This window comes from Ahaetulla prasina, chromosome 7 (genome assembly GCF_028640845.1).
Source record: "Ahaetulla prasina isolate Xishuangbanna chromosome 7, ASM2864084v1, whole genome shotgun sequence".
Classification (NCBI taxonomy): Eukaryota; Metazoa; Chordata; class Lepidosauria; order Squamata; family Colubridae; genus Ahaetulla; species Ahaetulla prasina.
The window spans coordinates 18,629,991-18,649,529 of NC_080545.1; the positions used below are offsets into that span (position 1 = coordinate 18,629,991).

The 19,539-nt window shown below is 38.4% G+C and overlaps 1 protein-coding gene across 1 annotated transcript in view; it reads left to right on the forward strand.

Moving 5' to 3' along the window:
• TBC1D22A (TBC1 domain family member 22A) overlaps positions 1-19,539 on the forward strand; it is a 139,501-nt gene that overhangs the window by 10,876 nt on the left and 109,086 nt on the right. The window contains exons 3-4 of the mRNA XM_058190068.1: positions 4,129-4,463; positions 6,029-6,205. Coding sequence (XP_058046051.1) covers positions 4,129-4,463; positions 6,029-6,205 — 512 coding nt within the window. The remainder of the gene's footprint in view (positions 1-4,128; positions 4,464-6,028; positions 6,206-19,539) is intronic.

Consider the following 19,539-nt stretch of genomic DNA (forward strand, 5'->3'; position numbering starts at 1 on the left):
CACATTGCTCCCAGAAGCACGGTTGAAGCCTGAAGATGACGAATGAGACTTCGTCAAACGTCGCCAAGACACTTCCAATTTTACGCGGGAGAAAACCCGAATAACCAAAGACCTACATACAAACACCCGCGAAAACCTCAGAAAACAAATATATATATATATATATATATATATATATATATATATATATATATAATGTATGTATGTGTATATATATATATAAATAAATAAACAGCATTAGCTTCTATCCTTCCCTCTTCAAATGAGATAACCAGCAGCAAGTAGGTGTAAAAGAATTTTTTCAAGCTTTCTGAAATAAAGACAACTGTTGAACCAAATGGAACAAAGGAAAAATGGCTCTTTGTGCTAAAATATCCAAAGCCACATATCCAAAATGGCTCTTGATTTACAACTGTGTGTGTGGGCCCTGCGCATTATGGTCACATGTTACGATGACAATTAAGTGAAGCATCTGACTTAACAATCCCTATTCCTGCTTTCCCCATCGCAATTGTTAAACGAATGTGTGGGTCATTAAGCAGAGCATAGGGTGCCTCAGGGGGAAGCTCTTGGAGGCCTAGCACAGGCCCAGGCTCACCTGCCCCAAGCCCCCCACCCCAGAGACACCCGGTGCTCCGCTCTCTGCCCTCAGGGTTACCCAGGCCTCAGCCTGCTCCTAAGACAGCTATTCAGCCAGGTAATGGAGCCTAAAAAGTAGTCTGCAGAAATGGCTGGCACACAGAGGATAGTTGCAGCCTGTAGGCCAAGATCCACTTCCCAGCCACCCGTTTATAGGACTTGAAGGGACCGGGGGGGTGGTGGCTTGGGTGGCTAAATGGGAAGTTGGTCTACAGGCTGTAATTGCCTCCTGCCTGGCTGAGGGGATGATTTGGGAGCAGGCCGAGGCCTGAGGAGGACCCAGTGGGATGGTTGGGGGAGATTGGTGGGAAGATGCTGCAGCATTTATGTGGTTGGTCATAAGGGTAACTATGTTGGGGGCATTGCAGCAGCCATAACTTTGAAACCAGTCTTAAGTATGTTTCAGAGGGTCTATTGTAACTTCAAAAAGTTGCTAAGTGACCCATTGTAACTCAAGGACTGTCTATACTATTTAATTAAAAGATGTTAAAAGTATGGGCAGTACAGTATTTTCAGCAGTATACTAAAGATTGTTGTGGCTCCAGCGCCCCCCTTCCTCCCCGGGCCTGGCTCCCTGCCAGAGAGTGACTCAGAGAGTGAGGGGGAAGGGCCGTCAGGACTCCCTTCTGCAGGGCTGGTCTCTCTGGCTCATCTCCAGGAGCCAGAGGCAGGCCAGGTGGAAGAAATAACGAGGCCTCTGTCTCCTGTATCTCCCCTCGCCCAGGCAATGCTCCCAGACCCAGCTGAGGACAATCAGTCCTGGTTGGATCCTAGGTTTCATAGACAGGAGAGGCGGGAACAACAGAAGCAGGGGTGGGGCAGGCCTAGGAAATGCTGAGTCACGGAGCCACACCCCACAGGGTATAAAAGCAGCAGGGGCTGCTATACTACTCTGTGGCGAACAAATCAATTGCTTAGAGAGAAATTGAGCTGAAGTACTGTTTGTTCCTGGTTTCCTGGTTGACTCGCTGGCATCAAGAAAAGATAACAGAGAAACTTGGCAGATGCTCGCTAGTTTGCTGCCAGAGCTGATAGCTGCCATGGATTGAATTGCTGGCTAATTAAGTCATCGCTCGTGCCTCCTGGACTGAGGTGGGGGGGACAGAACAAAGATATTTTTAGAAAGTAAAACAATGAGGCTATTTTAAACACTTTATCCAAGCAAGCAAAAGAAAGATCTACTTTAATAATGCCATTCCTAAAATTATAATTACACAATATATTTTATGGCACTTTTCAACTAAATATTCTCCCAAGATTTAAATTTTCTTTAAATTATTATGTCAAATGTTTTTAAAAACAAACTCAGTCTTCTGATTTAGCTGTTTTCATATTGTGTTTCTTAATCCACATCTCATGTCTGTGAAGGCCAGCATTATTTACATAAGAAGCAAAATAAAGAAAACACAAACACCTTGTGGAATTTATGTATTACATATTTTAAAAAAACTTATTACTGAACAAGTTAATGTATTAAATGATTTCTGAGCTGTCCTTTAGCATTCAGAAATGATATTCAATCACTGCTTAAAATGTAATGAAATTACCTTTACTTCTTTAGTCAAACATTTAAAGATGTTTTAAACTTCAGTTTCTGCTGTTCTGTTATGATACGATTTTAAAAAGAATCACATTAATTCTTTACTTCTGAGGGGAAAACACACACATTACAGAGTTTTATGTATTTACAAGACATAGAAACTATTTCATGATATATCAAGTAAAGAAGCTCAAATACTTCAATTGCCATTGTGTCTACATCCTTTCTTAACTCTTGATTGATACCATAAAAGCTATCAAATTTCATTGTGGCTTATTAAACCTGCCAAACAGCTCTTACAAGATAACCAATGTTATAGGCAGTTCTATGCTGAAATTTGTTAAATACACTTGTTCATCTCAGAGCCTGTCTTGCTGTGTAGAACCTACCAATTTATATAATGTAATGCTGATAGAAAAATGGGAACAATATTAGGGTTGAGTAGACAACCTGCCACCCCCGTTGGACCATCATTTCAGAGATTTTTCTTTACCTAAACAGAAAAACGGAATGACTACAGGTGGGCAAAAAAAGCAGTGGGGAGCAGGAGTGACTTTGGACTTCCTACCATCTTCTCCATTAACTTTCCCTTTGGGAAGCTGGCAGGGAGTATCAGAAATATTCTCCCCTCGAGTCCCTGCCAGCTTCACATTTACTTTGATGTGGAAAATTTTCAGGGAGAAAGTCAGTGGGGGAAGCCAGCAGGAAGTTGCAAATCGAAGGTCGGTAAGTGGGTATTCGGTAAGGTAGGTGGGTGCAGAGGTGCAGGTCACAAATGGTATGCGGGAGTGAGCTATAGGTGCCATGTGGGTCAGAGTGGTGGGTGAGATAGATCAGAAAGGTGCCTGGAGTACAGGAGAGATGCTGTGCTGGCCAGATAGGGTGCACAGTGGGGTAGCATGAGTCAAGAGAGTATGGAGCTCATGGGGAGCATTAAGAGGTACTGTGTGAGTCAAGTAGGCACGTGGGGGAGGCAAAAAGAGTGTTTGGGTGTCGCAGGGGTATGTGAGAGGTCCCACTCTGGTTGGAAATGGTGCAGGGAAGATGGCCTGTGTTGGGACAGATATCTGGGGTGCTTAAGAAGTCATGTGCAGATCAGGGACAGTACGTGGGGTGGATAGCACAGGTTGGGAAGGCTGTGTGTGGGCGCCCAAGAGGTGCTGCGTGAGTTGAGGAAAGCCTTTGGGGTGAGCATGGGTTGGGGAATGGTGTATGTAGGTGCCCAAGGGATGCTGCATGAATCAGGAAAGGTTAATCCATTTGAGATACCTTGATTTAAAAATTGTTGCCCTATGATACATTGTTTTACTTGTTTAAAAGTTCACAACAACATGAATTTTAGTAGTATATAGATTGTAATTACCTCTGAGCACTGTTTTCATATTGTGTTTTTTAATCCACATGTCTGTGAAGTCCAGCGTTATATTGGAACACTCTTGAGTCTGTAATATATCTGATTGATACTGTTTGTGATAATTCCAGCTGGCATGGCAGAGAAGTTTTGTTTGCACAACGGTTATTCACGTTGAACGCAAACGAAGCATATGAAGACCATGTGTCCTTGAGGAGGACTTTTTGCTGTGGTGTTAATACCTCATACATAACTGCTGCTTACAATTGTTAATTGAGAATGGTCTCTCCGTTTCTCTCTCTTTGCTTGTTTTATTTGAACAGCTACAACTGAATAAATGAAACTTTATGGAAATTCTGGACAGCCATTTTGGACAGCCATTGTCCAGATGAGTCTTCTGCTCGTGCAAGGGGGTTGGACTAGAAGACCTCCCAGGACCCTTGCAACTCTTTTATTATTCTTAAAATGACATCCTAATCTGCTTTGCTTTTTCATCAGAAATATATCCCTTTAGTCAGCTTGAATTTTTTCCTTAATTAAATTTTACAGTAATAAAAGTATTAGTAAAAGCTGTTTTTGTTTGTTTGTTTTTAAACAGTTTAAAACAAGGAACCAAGCCTCCTACAACCCCAGTAAAAACAAAGAAAGTCAGCACATTTCAGGAATTCGAAAGCAACACGAGTGATGCCTGGGACGTAGGGGAAGATGATGATGAACTTTTAGCAATGGCTACCGAAAGCCTCAACACTGATGTAGTCATGGAAACGGCTAACAGAGTAATTCAGAATCACAGTAAATTACAAGAGCAGCACAAATTGCAGGAGGAACAGATAGAAAGGGAACAGCCCCAGAAAATTTCAGACTTGCCTTCAGCTGCTGGTGACAACAGACTGGTTAAATCTGTCAGTGAAACAAACGCATCAAGTTCTGCAGGTATATTACATTTAAGAAATTCATTTGCTGCCCACCTGAATGCAACCAGTTGTTCCTGAGCATCAATTGAAAGGTCATGCTGATTTTTCAAAAATGAAGTTGGAAAATGGCTAATAGCTCAATTCTGATACTGTGAATATTGAATTTATTATCCCGACTTACATGGAAACTAATCCCTCTTAGTTCTCCTCTGGTAGGAGAAATGGGAAAAGTCTACTTTTACTATTTTCAGTATGAGAAAACTGAAATAATGGATTTCTAACAATTATATAAAAGCAGCACTATACTTTCTTGTTATAAGTAGAATACTTCCTTTCGTACAAAAGGAAATTTCAGTTTTCCCATCCGCTTCTTGACAAGCATGAGGTTAATGGCAGGATAGATCTATTCTTGTATCTGATTTTGAGGTAAGGGGATAAATATTGCTATTTATAGTCAAAGGTTTATTGAAAATACATAGTAATACTGTATAGGTAATCCTCCACTTAAGACCACAATTGAGCCCAAAATTTATGTTGTTAAGTGAAACATTTGTTGAATGAGTTTTGGCCCATTTTATGACTTTTCTTGCCACAGTTGTTAAGTGAATCACTGCAGTTGATAAGTTAGTAACACGGTTACTAAGTGAATCTGGCTTCCACATTGACTTTGCTTATCAGAAGTTCGCAAAAGGGGATCACGTGACCCTGGGACATTGCAACAGTCATAAAAATGAACTAGTTGCCAAGCATCTGAATTTTGATCACATGATCATGGGGATGCCGGAAAGGTGGCAACTGAAAAGCAGTCATAAGTTTGCTTTTCTCAGTGCTATTAAAACTTCAAACTATTTTAAGTTGAGGACTACCTGTGTGTGTATCAGTGGTGGGTTTCACTTACCTTTGCTACCGGTTCGCTCATGCTCCACTTCTGCGCATGCACAAGAGCGTATTTGATGACATCTGGCCAGGTGGGCGGAGCCTCCCGCCACTGCTGCTACCGGTTTGCCTGAACCGGGACGAACCCACCACTGGTATGTATGTGTGTATGTGTGTATATGTATATATGTATTTGTTTTCGTAGGTTTTCACGGGTATAGGTATGTAGATCTTGGCGTATTCGGGGTTTTTCCCATGTAAGGTTGAGGCACACAGCTAGGACCACACCCATACAGGATGCTACAAAACACCCGATTAATCTGCAAACATCATCTCCACCAACCAATCAAGATTTAACAACACAGCCAACCAACCCGCTTATAGCAACAAAGCCAGCAATCCCCACCTCCCCACCAGTATTTATAGAGAGACGGCAGCTCTGACCACGCTTTGTCACACAAGCACGAAGCTGTAAGCGCCAGCCTGAAGATGACGAGTGAGACCTCGTCAAAACGTCGCCAAGATACTCTCAACCTTACACGGGAAAAGACCCGAACATACCAAAACCTGCTTATACATATACATATACATATACATATATACGTACATACACACATATATACATATGCAGGAAAATATATATCTTTTCTTTCCCCCATTTCAGATTTAATCAACTTTATGCCTTTTTTCCCCTGTTATATTTTCTAGATGACACTAATGGAAATACTTCTGTGCCAAGATCTCAGTCTCTTCCACAAGCCTCTACATATGCACTTACTGGTGGGGTGGCAGATAATGCCTCTGGTGTCCATGTATTATCTGAAAGAGAAGCATTGCGATTAGATAAATTCAAACAGCTTCTTGCTGGCCCAAATACAAACCTTGGTAAGTATTCATAAACATTAAACAGCACATTAGATTAAGGTCTCTTAAATAGTTGTGAGAAAAGAGTAAGGTGTTTGCTCTTTCCTAAAATGCATATCGGAATTCTTTCACTGCCTTCTACTCTGTTTAATTCTTTTGGCTTAATGGAAAGATAGGTGGTCTATTTCAGTACCTCTCCAAGGATTTTAACTGTAAGCCTATTGTTGAGCTTTTGTTGTCAGATCATATCAATATTAGAGAGGCATTGCAGTTTTAAGGATATCTGGCTGAAATTTCCTCTAAAATGGCTTGGGAAAGAATAAAAACAATGTTATAGATCCCTATAAGATTTTTTTCCCCCATAAAGTTTTTATTTTTTATTTTAAATTAATACATACCATTATGTGGATGGTGTGTTTGAACATCATACATTTCAATACAGAAAAACATATTCATAATTATTACATTCCATTTTCTTTATTCCATATTATTTACCCTTATCTTTTACACAAAATTTTTATTTTCCTATAAATATTAACAAGTATGCAATAACATCTAAACCGATATGCTTTAACGTCCACCGTATTATCTTTTGTTATAATTTCAATAGTATAACCCTCAAGTAGAAAAAATACGAAATTGTCCATCTGTTTTCCCCCGTACACCATATTTCCCAATTTTACAACAATAATCCCATCTCCTTTCCTCTTTCTCCTCCCTCTCTTCCCTTCCGGGATAGGAGAGAGATTTTAACTGCATCCCCAGAGATCTCATCTCTAGGTAGGTTATACCAGGGGTGGGTTCTACTTATCTTTGCTACCGGTTTGCATCGTGCCCGCACGCATGCGCAGAAGAGTTTTGATGACATTTGGGTCAGTGGGCAGAGCCTCCCACTGATTTTACTACCAATTATATAGAACTGGTCCGAACCAGGGGCAACCCACCACTGGGTTATACTCTTCCCAGACCTTCAAGCAATTGTTTGGTAGCCAAAAGGAGTGCGATTTCTTCTAGCTGTAGTAAAGTGTGCCTGTTATTTAAACAGACACAAGAAAATTAAAAAGCCAGAATTTTGCAGGCACCCTACTTGCACAAATTTACTTAACGAAGAGCTTCCTTCTTTTTAACCTCTGCATAGGGAGACATTTAAATTTTTTATCCATATTCAGAGATAAAGATGGAGAATGAGTCTACATTTATAGGTACCTTGGTCTATTTTTCTCTGGAGGTTTTCTTTAATTACCATAGGTTCTGAAGCAGAAGATTTCATGAACATGAGCAATTAATGATATAAATTATACTTCAGATATTCGTTAAAGAGTTTCCTGGGTCCCCATCATAGCCCTGGTCTAGAATTGCACCAGCTATTGAACTGCTCTGAATATATTCCTGATTAGTTAAAAAATATATTGGTGATGGTGATGATAACAAAGAAGAAGAACAAGAAGCAGTAAAAAAAAAAAGGATTCCTTGGCAGGTTTTTTTTTCCCCATTCACCATAAAACAATGAAAGTTTCATCTGTATGTTTTATGTTAAAGACTAAAACATTTTCACATATACACATGCAAAAAATACACATGCTGTTTTTTAGTAAACAGGGACAGGAACAAATTTCAGCTTTGTAGAGATGCCAGTTTTAGGAAACTTTTAATCTGTTTTCTATATAAATGTGGAGGGGAGGAACTGTCATTAAAAATTATCACATAAACCCATAGGTACTTTTCTTGACATTTACAAGGAAGATACTTATCAATTGATGCATCATCCCGTATGTTAAAGACTTGCTTGGGATAGCGCTCTTTCTCGTAAAGAATTTGAAAATACATCATATTTTTTATTTCAATAGAGAGTAATAGAATAGAAGTGTAGTGTGGCAGACTAACATTTCATTATATTTTTGGGTTGCTGCTTTTGCTAATTGTAAGTGGTCTGCCTTTTTACTTTTGCTGTTCTTATTATAACGTTCTTTTGAAAGTACTTTTTGAAACTATTTGAATTAAATAAGATATCTCATTCTGTGCCATTTTTCTTTGGTGACAAGCCATTTCTTTATCCTCTCACCTTTGATCCCTCACCAGGTTAGACAGTTTGTCCGTTGATAACAACCAGGCATTGATATTTACTTAATTCCCAAGTTAAACACAGAACACTAATTTTTTTTACACATATTTCACTTGCAACTTTTGCAGCTGCTGTGTTCTGCTGCCGTGTTTCCCTGATTTTAAATGGTTTTAAAAATTTTGGCCATGTTATAATATTTCTTTTTAACTTCTTTTTTAATGTTTATACATTGTATTTTTACTAGGCTGTACACCGCCCTGAGTCCTTCGGGAGAAGGGCGGTATAAAAATTGAAATAAATAAATAAATAAATAAATAAATAAAATAAGACCCAACTGGAAAATAAGCCCTAGCATGATGTTTCAGGATGGTCATTATATAAGCCCTACACCCAAAATAAACCCCAGTTAAGATCATCAGCCAGATGGACGTATTTAGTACTGTATTTCCCTGAAAATAACACCTAACCAGAAAATAAGCCCTAATGAGTCTTTTAGAGCAAAAATTAATATAATACCCAGCCTTATTTTTGGGGAAACACTGTACTTATCCCTGCTAGGCTCATTCTTTAACTCTTTTTCAATTAACAAATCCAGATGTTAAAGAAAATTTGGAGATGTGGAAGGTTAGGACAGCACATACTATACAGCATATAAAGATTGTGGAAAGATGTGATACAATCTAGGAACAAGAACCTATTTAGATAGCTATTGGAATTTGGGGAAAAATTATAAAAGAAAACTGAATTCAATATTAGAATACTAGATGAGACTCAGAAGTATGTCTGGTTTTGATATTTCTATATATTATATTGGAGCCTTAATTTACCTCTGGCAATAGAAAGTATCCCACTTCTAAGTATACTATGAAGCATGGTAACGTGGTAAGTTATATCTATTTGTAGATATTACTTACTTTTATGTTAATAGCACAGCATAGAAAGCAATTAGACCTTGTCCTGGTTGCTTATTTGTAGCCTATGACTATCATTAAGTATTGTAAGTATTGTACCTTGATGAATATATCTTTTATGTACACTGGGAGCATATGCACCGAGACAAATTCCTTGTGTGTCCAATCACACATGGCCAATAAAAAATTCCTATTCTGTGCTATTCTATTCTATTCTATTCTATTCTATTCTATTCTATTCTATTCTATTCTATTCTATTCTATTCATAGAAAGCAATTAGACTTTAACCCAGTTTGCAGTGCTTTACTGAAGAGGCTTTAGCAATGCTTTAGCCTTTTTGAAAAACAACAATAACGAAGTCCTCCTGTCCTCTCTCACAAGAAAGTGCTAGTCATGTGGAATATTTGAAAGGCCTTGTCTCCTGTGTGAGAACTGAGAAGGGTACATGAGAGAACTATACGTGTGTAAGGGAAGAGGAGCATATATGTGTATGTGTGCATGAAGAAGCAAGGGGCACAAGAAGCAAGCAAGGCAGCAAGGTGTTTTTTGATTTGACATCCATATATGAAATTCTTCTGTATCTTATTTGGGAAATTTGGGAGCAAATATTGAGTTGTCGCTTAAAACTCCCCAAACAAGCTAACCTTGGAAAAAAAATAGTACATATTTATAAATATGACCCCAATTTCCTGAATGGGAAAGAGATTCCATGAAGCACTAAAGCTGTGTAGATCAGCAATATTCCTATATTTCAGCAATTCCCATTTCTCTTGGTAGCCACTCATATTTCAAATTCTCTCTTAATGGTCTTCTACACAATCTGTGTTGTCATTCAGTGATTAATCTGCGTGGTGCTGTTTTTGTTTCTTTCACATCTCTATTTCATCTATTTTACTAGAACATTTTGTACGTCAGCTGAGTTTTTTCGGTTGAAGATTGTTTTCCAAGAATATAATGTGTTCAACATGCTCCATTTGTCTGATACTTCCTAATTTCTGAATCCATTCAGGAAGAAATAAATGCCGTATTGACATGGGTTTTTAGAAATACGTATAACAGAACTGTCTTTTTTTTATTTTTTAAAAAAGCAGTTACTCTGGTTACCCATAGCAATATCAAGCCATTTATTAGATCAATCTCTGTGCTGTTTAACTTCTCAGATACTGTTGGGGGAGCTGCAGTTCCATGAATCTCTATTGTTTTAGAAGAATATTCTAGTTCTTTGGAGTTAAATTATGCTAGGAATTTTTTTTCATAAGAATTTGAAGCTTATAAATTTAGTTTATCATGTCCATCATTTAATTGTTCATTCAAATCACGTTACGATTTACAGTCTCTCAGTGAAGTAACTGTTTTGTGTCAAAAAATAAATAATGCATGAGCAAAAATTGTGGGTTCCCTTAAAATTATACAGCCAGAAATATAACGCTTAAAGGGAAATAATAGAAGAATGCTTTTGTGTTTTGAGCAAAATATTGTGCGTGGTTAGTTGCTTGGTTTTCAGCAGGCCTCCAGGCCAGCAATGACTCCTATTTGAAGCGGAGTCTAATTTTTGATAATAGCAGAGGACCAAATCTCCATGGTAAAAGTATCGTTCGTTGGTATTTATCCTATTGTAATTGTATTCTGTTAACTGAAGGTTGCTGAATTGAAACAGCATATAATGAGTGTATCTAGTTCAGGCTGGAGAAATGTTAGAGATAGGTAAATTATATCTGTTTTAATTAAATGTAAATGCTGATGATTTTCAAGAGGTTACAGATAGGCATACATTTTATATACTGTCTTGGATATTTTCTAGAACCTAGCAATATGCTTGAGTTGTTCGAGTGGAGCTCTTGATACTGAAATAGCCAAGGGTCGATCTGTTTTACCAGAAGGAAGAATAGGCAAGCTTAAAGTGCTCCCTTTATGGGCTTTTCCTTCCTGGAAAGAAAAAAAATCCTTGCATCGCAAGAGTGGCAGTGCTTCATTGCTTCAGGGAAGCCCGAGATGGTGTTCTTGATGTGGTATGATTTCATTATTAAAAAAAAATATCAGTAGTTATTGGGATGAAAAATTATTTTGTTCCTCCACGTTATTTGGTCGGTTATGATTCCATCGTTTAAATAAGAGGTTAGGCATTTTAGTGTTTGGTTGTCTTTTGATCTGGTGCTCTCTTTCTTTCTTTCTGGAAAAGTAGTTTTAATGACTGCCTTACTTTCCGTCTTTTTAGTAACTGTCTTCCGCTTTTCATGTGAAAACTTAAATATATTTTCTGGACTGCTTGATGTTCCCTTGAGCTTGATCGTTTGCTTTGCAGATCTTTCATTACCCAACTTAGGTAACACCATCAATGAATGGCAAGCAAACAAACTAGGCTCAGAGAGCACCAAGGACTCAACATTCAACCCTGAACTCCGTATGTTCTATTGAAACCTGCTTTGCCTAAAATCAAATTGGTTAAATAAGACGTGCAAACAATTATATGATAGAATGAGTCTTGTTTGGTTCCTGGGTCACGTTTGTGCCTGTTGCGTGATCTCAAATGAAACATGGGAACTATTCTTACTAAAGTTAAAGGCCATATACTAACCTGTGAAAATACAGTAAAGTCTGTTTGCCGATAAAAGAATAATATTTAGCCTATTTTAAATTAAGCCAGCGTCTTGGAGTTGCTCAAGAAGGAGGTATTTGCCTTTTAAGCCTTGCACAGAAAGCAATATACACCAATGCAAAGAACTCAAAGGGAAAATGTTGTTTACGTGGTCCAGTTTCTGGCATGCCACAGCTTGGTGCTGATTCAAGGACCCGGATGTGGAGACCCTGAGTTCAGAAACCATCTCTCATCTTCCTCATCTGTTCACTTGTTCAAGTTCTGTTAAGGGGCCCATTCCTTAGTGAAACCCTCTTTTGATGTTTCCAAAAGGAGAAAATTCAGACAAGTCTTTGAAGTCTTTAAGCTCACCTTCCAGGATGTTCACACTCTGTAGAAACAGTGTCTGCAGTTACTTGCACTCTTGTCCATTTCTTTGTTTTATTCTCTTCTTATTTGAATCTAGTGAACGCTGTGTTAAGTGTTTGGCTTCTTGCAGATTGAATGTCAGAGTAGTTGTCTTGTCTCTAGAATCTTGTCAATAAAGTTCAGCTGCCTTTGTAGCGGTTTCTTTCTAGTCCTTTGATACTGGTTAAAATTCCTGGTTACTTATTAAATGTGACAAGTCTAAACGGGAAAAGAGCAGCAGCAAAAGAAAACATCTAATTTTTTGCTTGTCATACCTTTCCTTCTTCTCACCGATCTACTCCCGATACCTCTCAGTTTCATAAAAGAAAGAGTGTGATGTTGACACTGAGGCTTTTAGTTAAAATAATTGGAACATGTTTCTCATGTGCCTGGGTATTTGAACTGCAGGTAGTCTCTGTTTAGAGATTGCCTCATTTAGCAACTGTTTGTAATAATAATAATAATAATAATAATAATAATAATAATAATAATAATAATAATAATAATAATAATAATAATAATAATAATTTAATTTTTATACCGCCCTTCTCCCGGAGGACTCAGGGCGGTGAACAGGCAAATAAAATAATACAATATTACAATAAAACACATTTTAAAAAACTTATTCAAAATAGCCTAAATTTAAAATACCATACAAAATATAAAAAATAAACCCCAATAAAATCCATATTTAAAAACCCTATTTAAGCCAGTCCTGCTCGAAAGAATAGATATGTCTTCAGCTTGCGGCGAAAGGTCCGGAGGTCAGGAAGTTGTCGAAGTCCTGGGGGAAGCTCGTTCCAGAAGGTAGGTGCGCCCACAGAGAAGGCTCTCCCCTTGGAGGTCGCCAGCCTACACTGTTTGGCTGACGGCACCCTGAGAAGACCCTCTCTATGGGAGCGTACCGGCCGGTGGGAGGCATGTGGTAACAGAAGGCGGTCCCGAAGATATCCCGGTCCTATGCCATGGAGCGCTTTAAAGGTGGTAACCAACACCTTGAAGTGCACTCGGAAAACCACAGGTAGCCAGTGCAGCCTGCGCAGGATCAGTGTTATTGATGACAGCATTAAAAAAAATAACTGCAAACAATCCTCATATTTAGGCCTTTTTCAGGTTTTTAAAGCATATAAATGGCTAATTTAAAATCATAAACAGTCATGCTTTCACTTAGTGACTGCTCCACTTAACGACTGAGTTGCCGGTTCCACTTGTGATCTCTAAACAAGGACTGTCGGCTATCTGTATTTATCTGCAGGCGGCTAGGAAAAGAGATGTTGCTACCAGTATTTCTTTTTTTCTAGGAACAAAATGAGCATTTCCATAACTGCACAAGTGTCCTTGCTGAAGGGAGGACGCTTCTTGAAGCTGCATATTCTCCTCTGAATCCATCACTGAGATTTCTTTCTCTCCATCAATGTTGTTTTCAACCCAGATCTGCTTAAATGAGTCAGAAATACTTTGTCTTCATACTTTGAAATATAATAGACATATTTTTAGTTGCCGACATCCCCATGGAATATGGACAAGGATGGCAGTCAGTTCCTTCAAAGACAGCATGTACTCTCTGATGCTAAATATGGTGGAAATGGCTGTTTGAGCAGGATCCCACCTCTTTAAAAATACTTTTATAGATTTTTTAAAAACAAATTACAATTAAAAACAAAAAAATCCTGTAAATACAATTTAAAGAGAATGAAATATTTGTAATATAAATCTAATGATTATCTAACAGACCATATCTCCTATTAATTTGCACGAAAAGAAAAGTTAGAAATCTCTTTTAACCGAAAGGGAAAAAAAAATAAGGGAAAAGGATTCTAATGGAATGTTACAACACAAATACATTAATTGTATTTGTATGAAAATTACCATTGGTCAGTTTTTCAATCTTTGACCACATGGAATCCTATGGTCCAGACTTTCCTTTTTGCCGATAAAAAAACCCAATTCAAAGATTGAGAATTGGATCCAATCTATCTGGCTTCCCCTTCTTTCAAAGTGAACTTGTGATACAGTATATTAGAAAGGGAATATTGCTTTTTGGACCTTCTTCTGGAATGTGCAGCTAAAGAACATTCACATAATTTTCATGTGCAAAAATAATCATTTGAACTATATCAGTCAGCTGATAGTTCAGCTGCCTTTTAAATTTTCATTTACCTTATTTGAAGCTTGTTCGAGCATATGTATTTGTTTCTATATGCTATGGGCAAAACATTCAGTAAAGAAGGTCTATGGAGATTCTCAATCACCAGGTTATGATTGTCCCCAAGGTACTTTTTCAAGAAGCAACTGAACTTTCTTTGTTTTTCCCTTGAAGATGTTTTACTTCTCATCCAAGAAGCTTCTTCAGTTCTGACTGAAGAAGCCTCTTGGGTGAGAGACAAAATGTCCAAGAAAAAACAAAGACAGTCCAATTGTCTCTTGAAAAAGCACCTTTGAGATTAAGGAAATGACATATTGAAGAATGTCACCTACATACAGGCAGAATGGTGAAAGCTTCCACCTTATATTTAGCATTTTATGGCAGGATTTAAGATACTGGCGAATTCAGTGAGCAAGTTTTTTTAAAAAAAAAAAAAATCTAGGAATTCTAAATGCTTCCTAAACGATAACTAGCATACGTGTCTAATGCCCTCCTTAATGTCAGTATAATGACTTATTCATTTATTCACTTAGTTATTAGATTTCTATCTCTTTTGTTTAGAATCATAGAATCATAGGGCTGGAAGGGACGTTTGAGGTCTTCTAGTCCAACCCCCTGCCCAAGGCAGGAGACCTTATTGCATCCCGGACAAATGGCTGTCCAATTTTTTCTTGAAAACCTCCAGCGATGGAGCACCCACAACCCTAGGAGGTGAGCTGTTCCCTTAATTAATTGTACTTACTGTCAGGAAATTTCTCCTTAGTTCCAGATTGAACCTCTCTTTAACAGGCTTTTCTTGTCCTGCCCTCGGCTGCTTCAGAGGATAAGTTGCCTCTCTCCTCCCTCTGACTTCCCCTCAAATACCAGAAGGCAGCTATCGTGTCAGAATACCAAATAACAGATTTGGAAGGTCTTCTAATCCAGCCCCCAGTACAGGAGGAGACACTGTACTATTCCATACAAATGGTTTTCCAATCTCTTCTTAAAATCCACCACTGATAGAGCACTCATAACTTGTTCTCAATGGCAGGAAATTTCTCCTTAATTCCAGGTTGGATCTCTTTTTGATAACTTTCCATCCATTACTTCTTGTTCTGCCCTCAGGTGCTTTGGAGAATAGGTCAGTCTATTCTTCTCTGGGACAGCCTGTCAAATATTGGAAGGCTGCTATCATGTCACCCCTAGTCCTTCTCTTCGTAGACTAGACATTCCTAGTCCCTGCAACCATTCATCCTGTGCTTTAGCCTCCAGTTGTCTCCAGTCTTTGTTGTTCTTCTCTGCGGCCTTTCTAAATTCTCCTTGAGCGTGGGGCCAGCAGTCAGCAATGGGTTAACTCTGTTTGATATCCGAGGACTGAGTCTGCAAGCTGTTAAGCTCCTCCACTTCCTCTTGCTTCCCAGCTTTCAGACTCGGTCTGATCTGGACAGACATAAATTGATGAACTGCCCATTCCTGATTGCTTGGACATCAGATCTGCTCCCAAATCCTTGGTTGAGCCATCCCAGTGTGAAGGGTGTTCGTGCCCGATCCCGCTGAAGGCTGCTCCTTGGCAGAACATTGCTGAGGGTTCCCAGCTCCCTGGTTGAGCCTTCAGCTTGCCAGCTAACACCTGATCCCACTGAAGATCGCGTTCACTGGTGCTTGCAGGTGCCTCCTGGCTTGGCTGGTAGCATGCCCTGCCTTCCAGCGTGAACGGCACATCTTTTTTGTATCGTGGTGGACAAAACTGGACACAGATTTGCAGAATTCCAATCCTTCTCTTTGTTAGGCAAGCTCCTTGTATGATTTAGCCTCCACATCCCTTATCATTTCTACACTCTTTCTAGGGCTTCAGCATTTTTTTTTTTGGTATCATAGTCACCAGGATTGGAAACTACTCCAAATGTGGCCTCACTAGTGCAGTATAGAGTACTATCACTTGTTATCTTGATGGTATCCCTCTGCTAGTGCAAGCCAGGACTGCAATGGCTGCTGACTCATACTTAAGTTATTGTCCCGTAGGACACTGACATCCCTCTCATATTTACTACTGCATCAGGTACTGCTTAATCTATATTGATGCCTTTGGGTTTTTTCCTGCCTAAATTTTTTCTTGCTTTTCTCTCCACTGAATTGCATCTTGATCCTTCTGAATCATGACTCTGTCTCCCAAGGTTTTGGCAGTTTGCTATTGTCTGCAAATTTGATGAGTCCTCTAACCCTAACCCTGTGAGATAGGTTGGTCTAATATCACACAGTGACCCTCCATGGATGAAAGTGGACTTGAACACCAGTTTCCCCATTGCCAGTTCATCACCTTAACATTTACACCACACTGGATCTATTCTGGGGTGAAATCTACTTACCTTCCTTACTGGTTCGGAAGTGCACGTGCTCCGCGTGTGTCACATGCGCGCGCAGACCTGCGCATGCACAGAAGGTAAAAAACAGATTACTTCCTGGTTAAAACCAGGAAGTATGGTTTCTCTCCGCCATCGCTACCGGATCGCCGAACTACCACCCACAATCACTACCGGATCGTGCGATCCGGTCCAATCCGGGAGCATTTCACCCCTGGTCTATTCTGTTAAGGTATCTTGTCAGTTTTTCCTCCCATCCCTCAAAATTTTAGACTCTCTACTACAGGCTCCTGCTATTTTAGATTCAGGAATATAACTAGAGGTGGATGTATAATACCAAGCAGCAGTACATTTTTCAAAATTAAAACTCTGGAACATAGGATACTGAATCAATTATTAGACAACTTGTAACTAGACGTTTTTTCCCAGATAGTATTTTTTATTTATGGGAAGCATAGTTAAGCAAGTATCAGATTTCTAGTCCTTCTTGGATCTAGGCTCTTGATCGTTTTGGAATTAGATGTCCAAATTGTTTTTGTGATTTAAAATTAATTTACCATACTTTTTGGAGTATAAGACACACTCCCCCCCCCAAAAGAGGGTGGAAATGTTGGTGCATCTTACACACTGAATACAGCCATTTTTGGCCTCCTGAAGCCCTGGTCTGCGCATCCCGTTTTTGTGAAAAATGAGCCCGTTTTTTGCAAAAACGGGTTGTGCAGAGGCTTTGGGAGGCCTGCAGAGTGCTCCTGTGGGCTGGGGAGGGAAAAAACCTTTTTTCCCCCTTTCTTTCTTCTTTGAAATCTTTGTGCGTCTTATACACCAGTGCATCTTATAGTTCGAAAAATACGATAATCTAATTTTTTTCCTGATTTTATATCTTCATCTCTTGTGCTTTTTAATCAAAATGTGATGTGAATGTACTATGCAATAAATAATAATTCTAATGCAAACTTTTCCCCATTTTTGAATTAAGTTGATATATTTTATCTGTACTGCCCATCATGACTCATTTTGGAGAAGGAACAAGAAGCATACATAAAAATTATCCTTTGCATGTAGAGAAAAAACTGGAGTGGGATAACGCAAACAACTTCATTGGAACTATTTTAATAGGTGATCCATTGTAGGAGCTCAGGTCTTGCACTTTTTCCCTTTTCCATTTTCATGTCTTTATAAAAAGCAGAATTGCGGTTGATGATGTGGTGATGCCATTAGAGATAGGCGGGGGAGTGAAGGCAAGCATGTCAGGGCAGAAGTATGAGATCCTTGCTTAATGATGGTGCGGTCCTGGCTTAAGGACCTCAACTGGGACTCCTGAAATTGCTGTCACCAAGCAGCACAATGTTTCACCTGATGACCACTTAGCTCCCTTTAGGATCCTTTAAGTTAGGATTATCTGTATTTTCCTACTGGGTGGCCAGTAGATTTTAGAAAACCAGAGTAAAATGGATGTTGGGATTTTATGGAGAACCATAGTCCTTTCTCCCAACTGCCCTGTGTACTCAATTTTAATATCTGTGGTATAACTACATAGAAATTCTTCTTCGAGTGAAATCTGCAAAAGAAGAATGTAACTTTAGTGACATTTCACTCTTTCTGATGTTTGTGCTTTAACTTAGGCCATCTCTCCATCTGCAATGTGCAGCTTGTATGTAAATGTTTCAAATGGTGTAACAAAGGAATTAAATATTTGCATTAAAAATCTTTGATACGGCCTTTCTACTTCCCTCCAAAAGAGGGAAGAATGTATATGTATTAACAGATTATATCAGGTAAACAATGCATGTACTATTTATAAATGCCCAGGATGTTGGACAACATAGCAATCCCTTGCATCTAAGGAGCATATCTAAAGTACAATTAAGTAAGAGCTTCATATGACTTCCTTGTTTCCATTTTTAATCATTGCTTGAAAGTGTGGACATACACTGAAGCACAAAATGGCTAAGTTGCAAACATGTTACGGTGGTGTTTTTATACTTTAAGGCAGATCTAGAACTCACAATTTCCTGGTTTGTAGGCTAGCCATTAACCAATACACCAAACTGGGTTTTATTCAGCCTCTCTATTTAAATGTGTTACGGTAATGTATTCCAAATGTATTAAAAATAATAATAAAAAAGAGAGGTAAAAATGACCTTCATAAACAAAACAAGTTCACTTATTTTGACCTTATTATTTGAAAAGTTTTCTTGTCTTTTTTGATGAAACACTCCCCTCCCAATTCAAATATTGTCAAAAATCCACAAATCCATAAACTATTGCTGCAATTTAAATATAGATTCTTTCTTCCAGTGTTGTACGATAATTCTTTTTAAAAGCTCCTAGTACCTGAGAAATCTTAAATTCACGGTCTCTTAAAAGGTTGTAAATATTGAAGAAAATAATCAAGGAGCCAACTATCTTTTGCATACAATGATTCGGAATCATTGTGTTTCAAACATTATTTGCCGTATCCAGTATACAAAAGGCATTTTGATTAACCTCTTTGTATGATCAAAATAAACTAATTTTATGTTGCAACATTTAAGCACTTTGTTCTAGAAGTAAATAATATCAACTTTGTTTAAAAAAACATTTAGAAACCAAATTCCTCCGAAAATTAATCATTACATAAACTTCAGAAGCAAAGTTAATATTTGAAAAACATAGACTAAATTACTATTAGATTTAGATGCCAAGAGGTTTGTCATATTTTTCAGAACCAAGTTGATCCTGATTAATAATCCTGTGAAAAGGCAATTTTACCTCAAAACAGGTTTAGATGCTAACTTTAAGCCAGTATTTATTCCATAATGTAAATTTTACATGGTTAAAAAGGTCATAATTATATTTGCAAGTCAATATTTTTGAATTGTGTCTTTCATTGTTAAGTGCCGCAGTGGTGGGCTTCAAACTTTTTTTGTTACC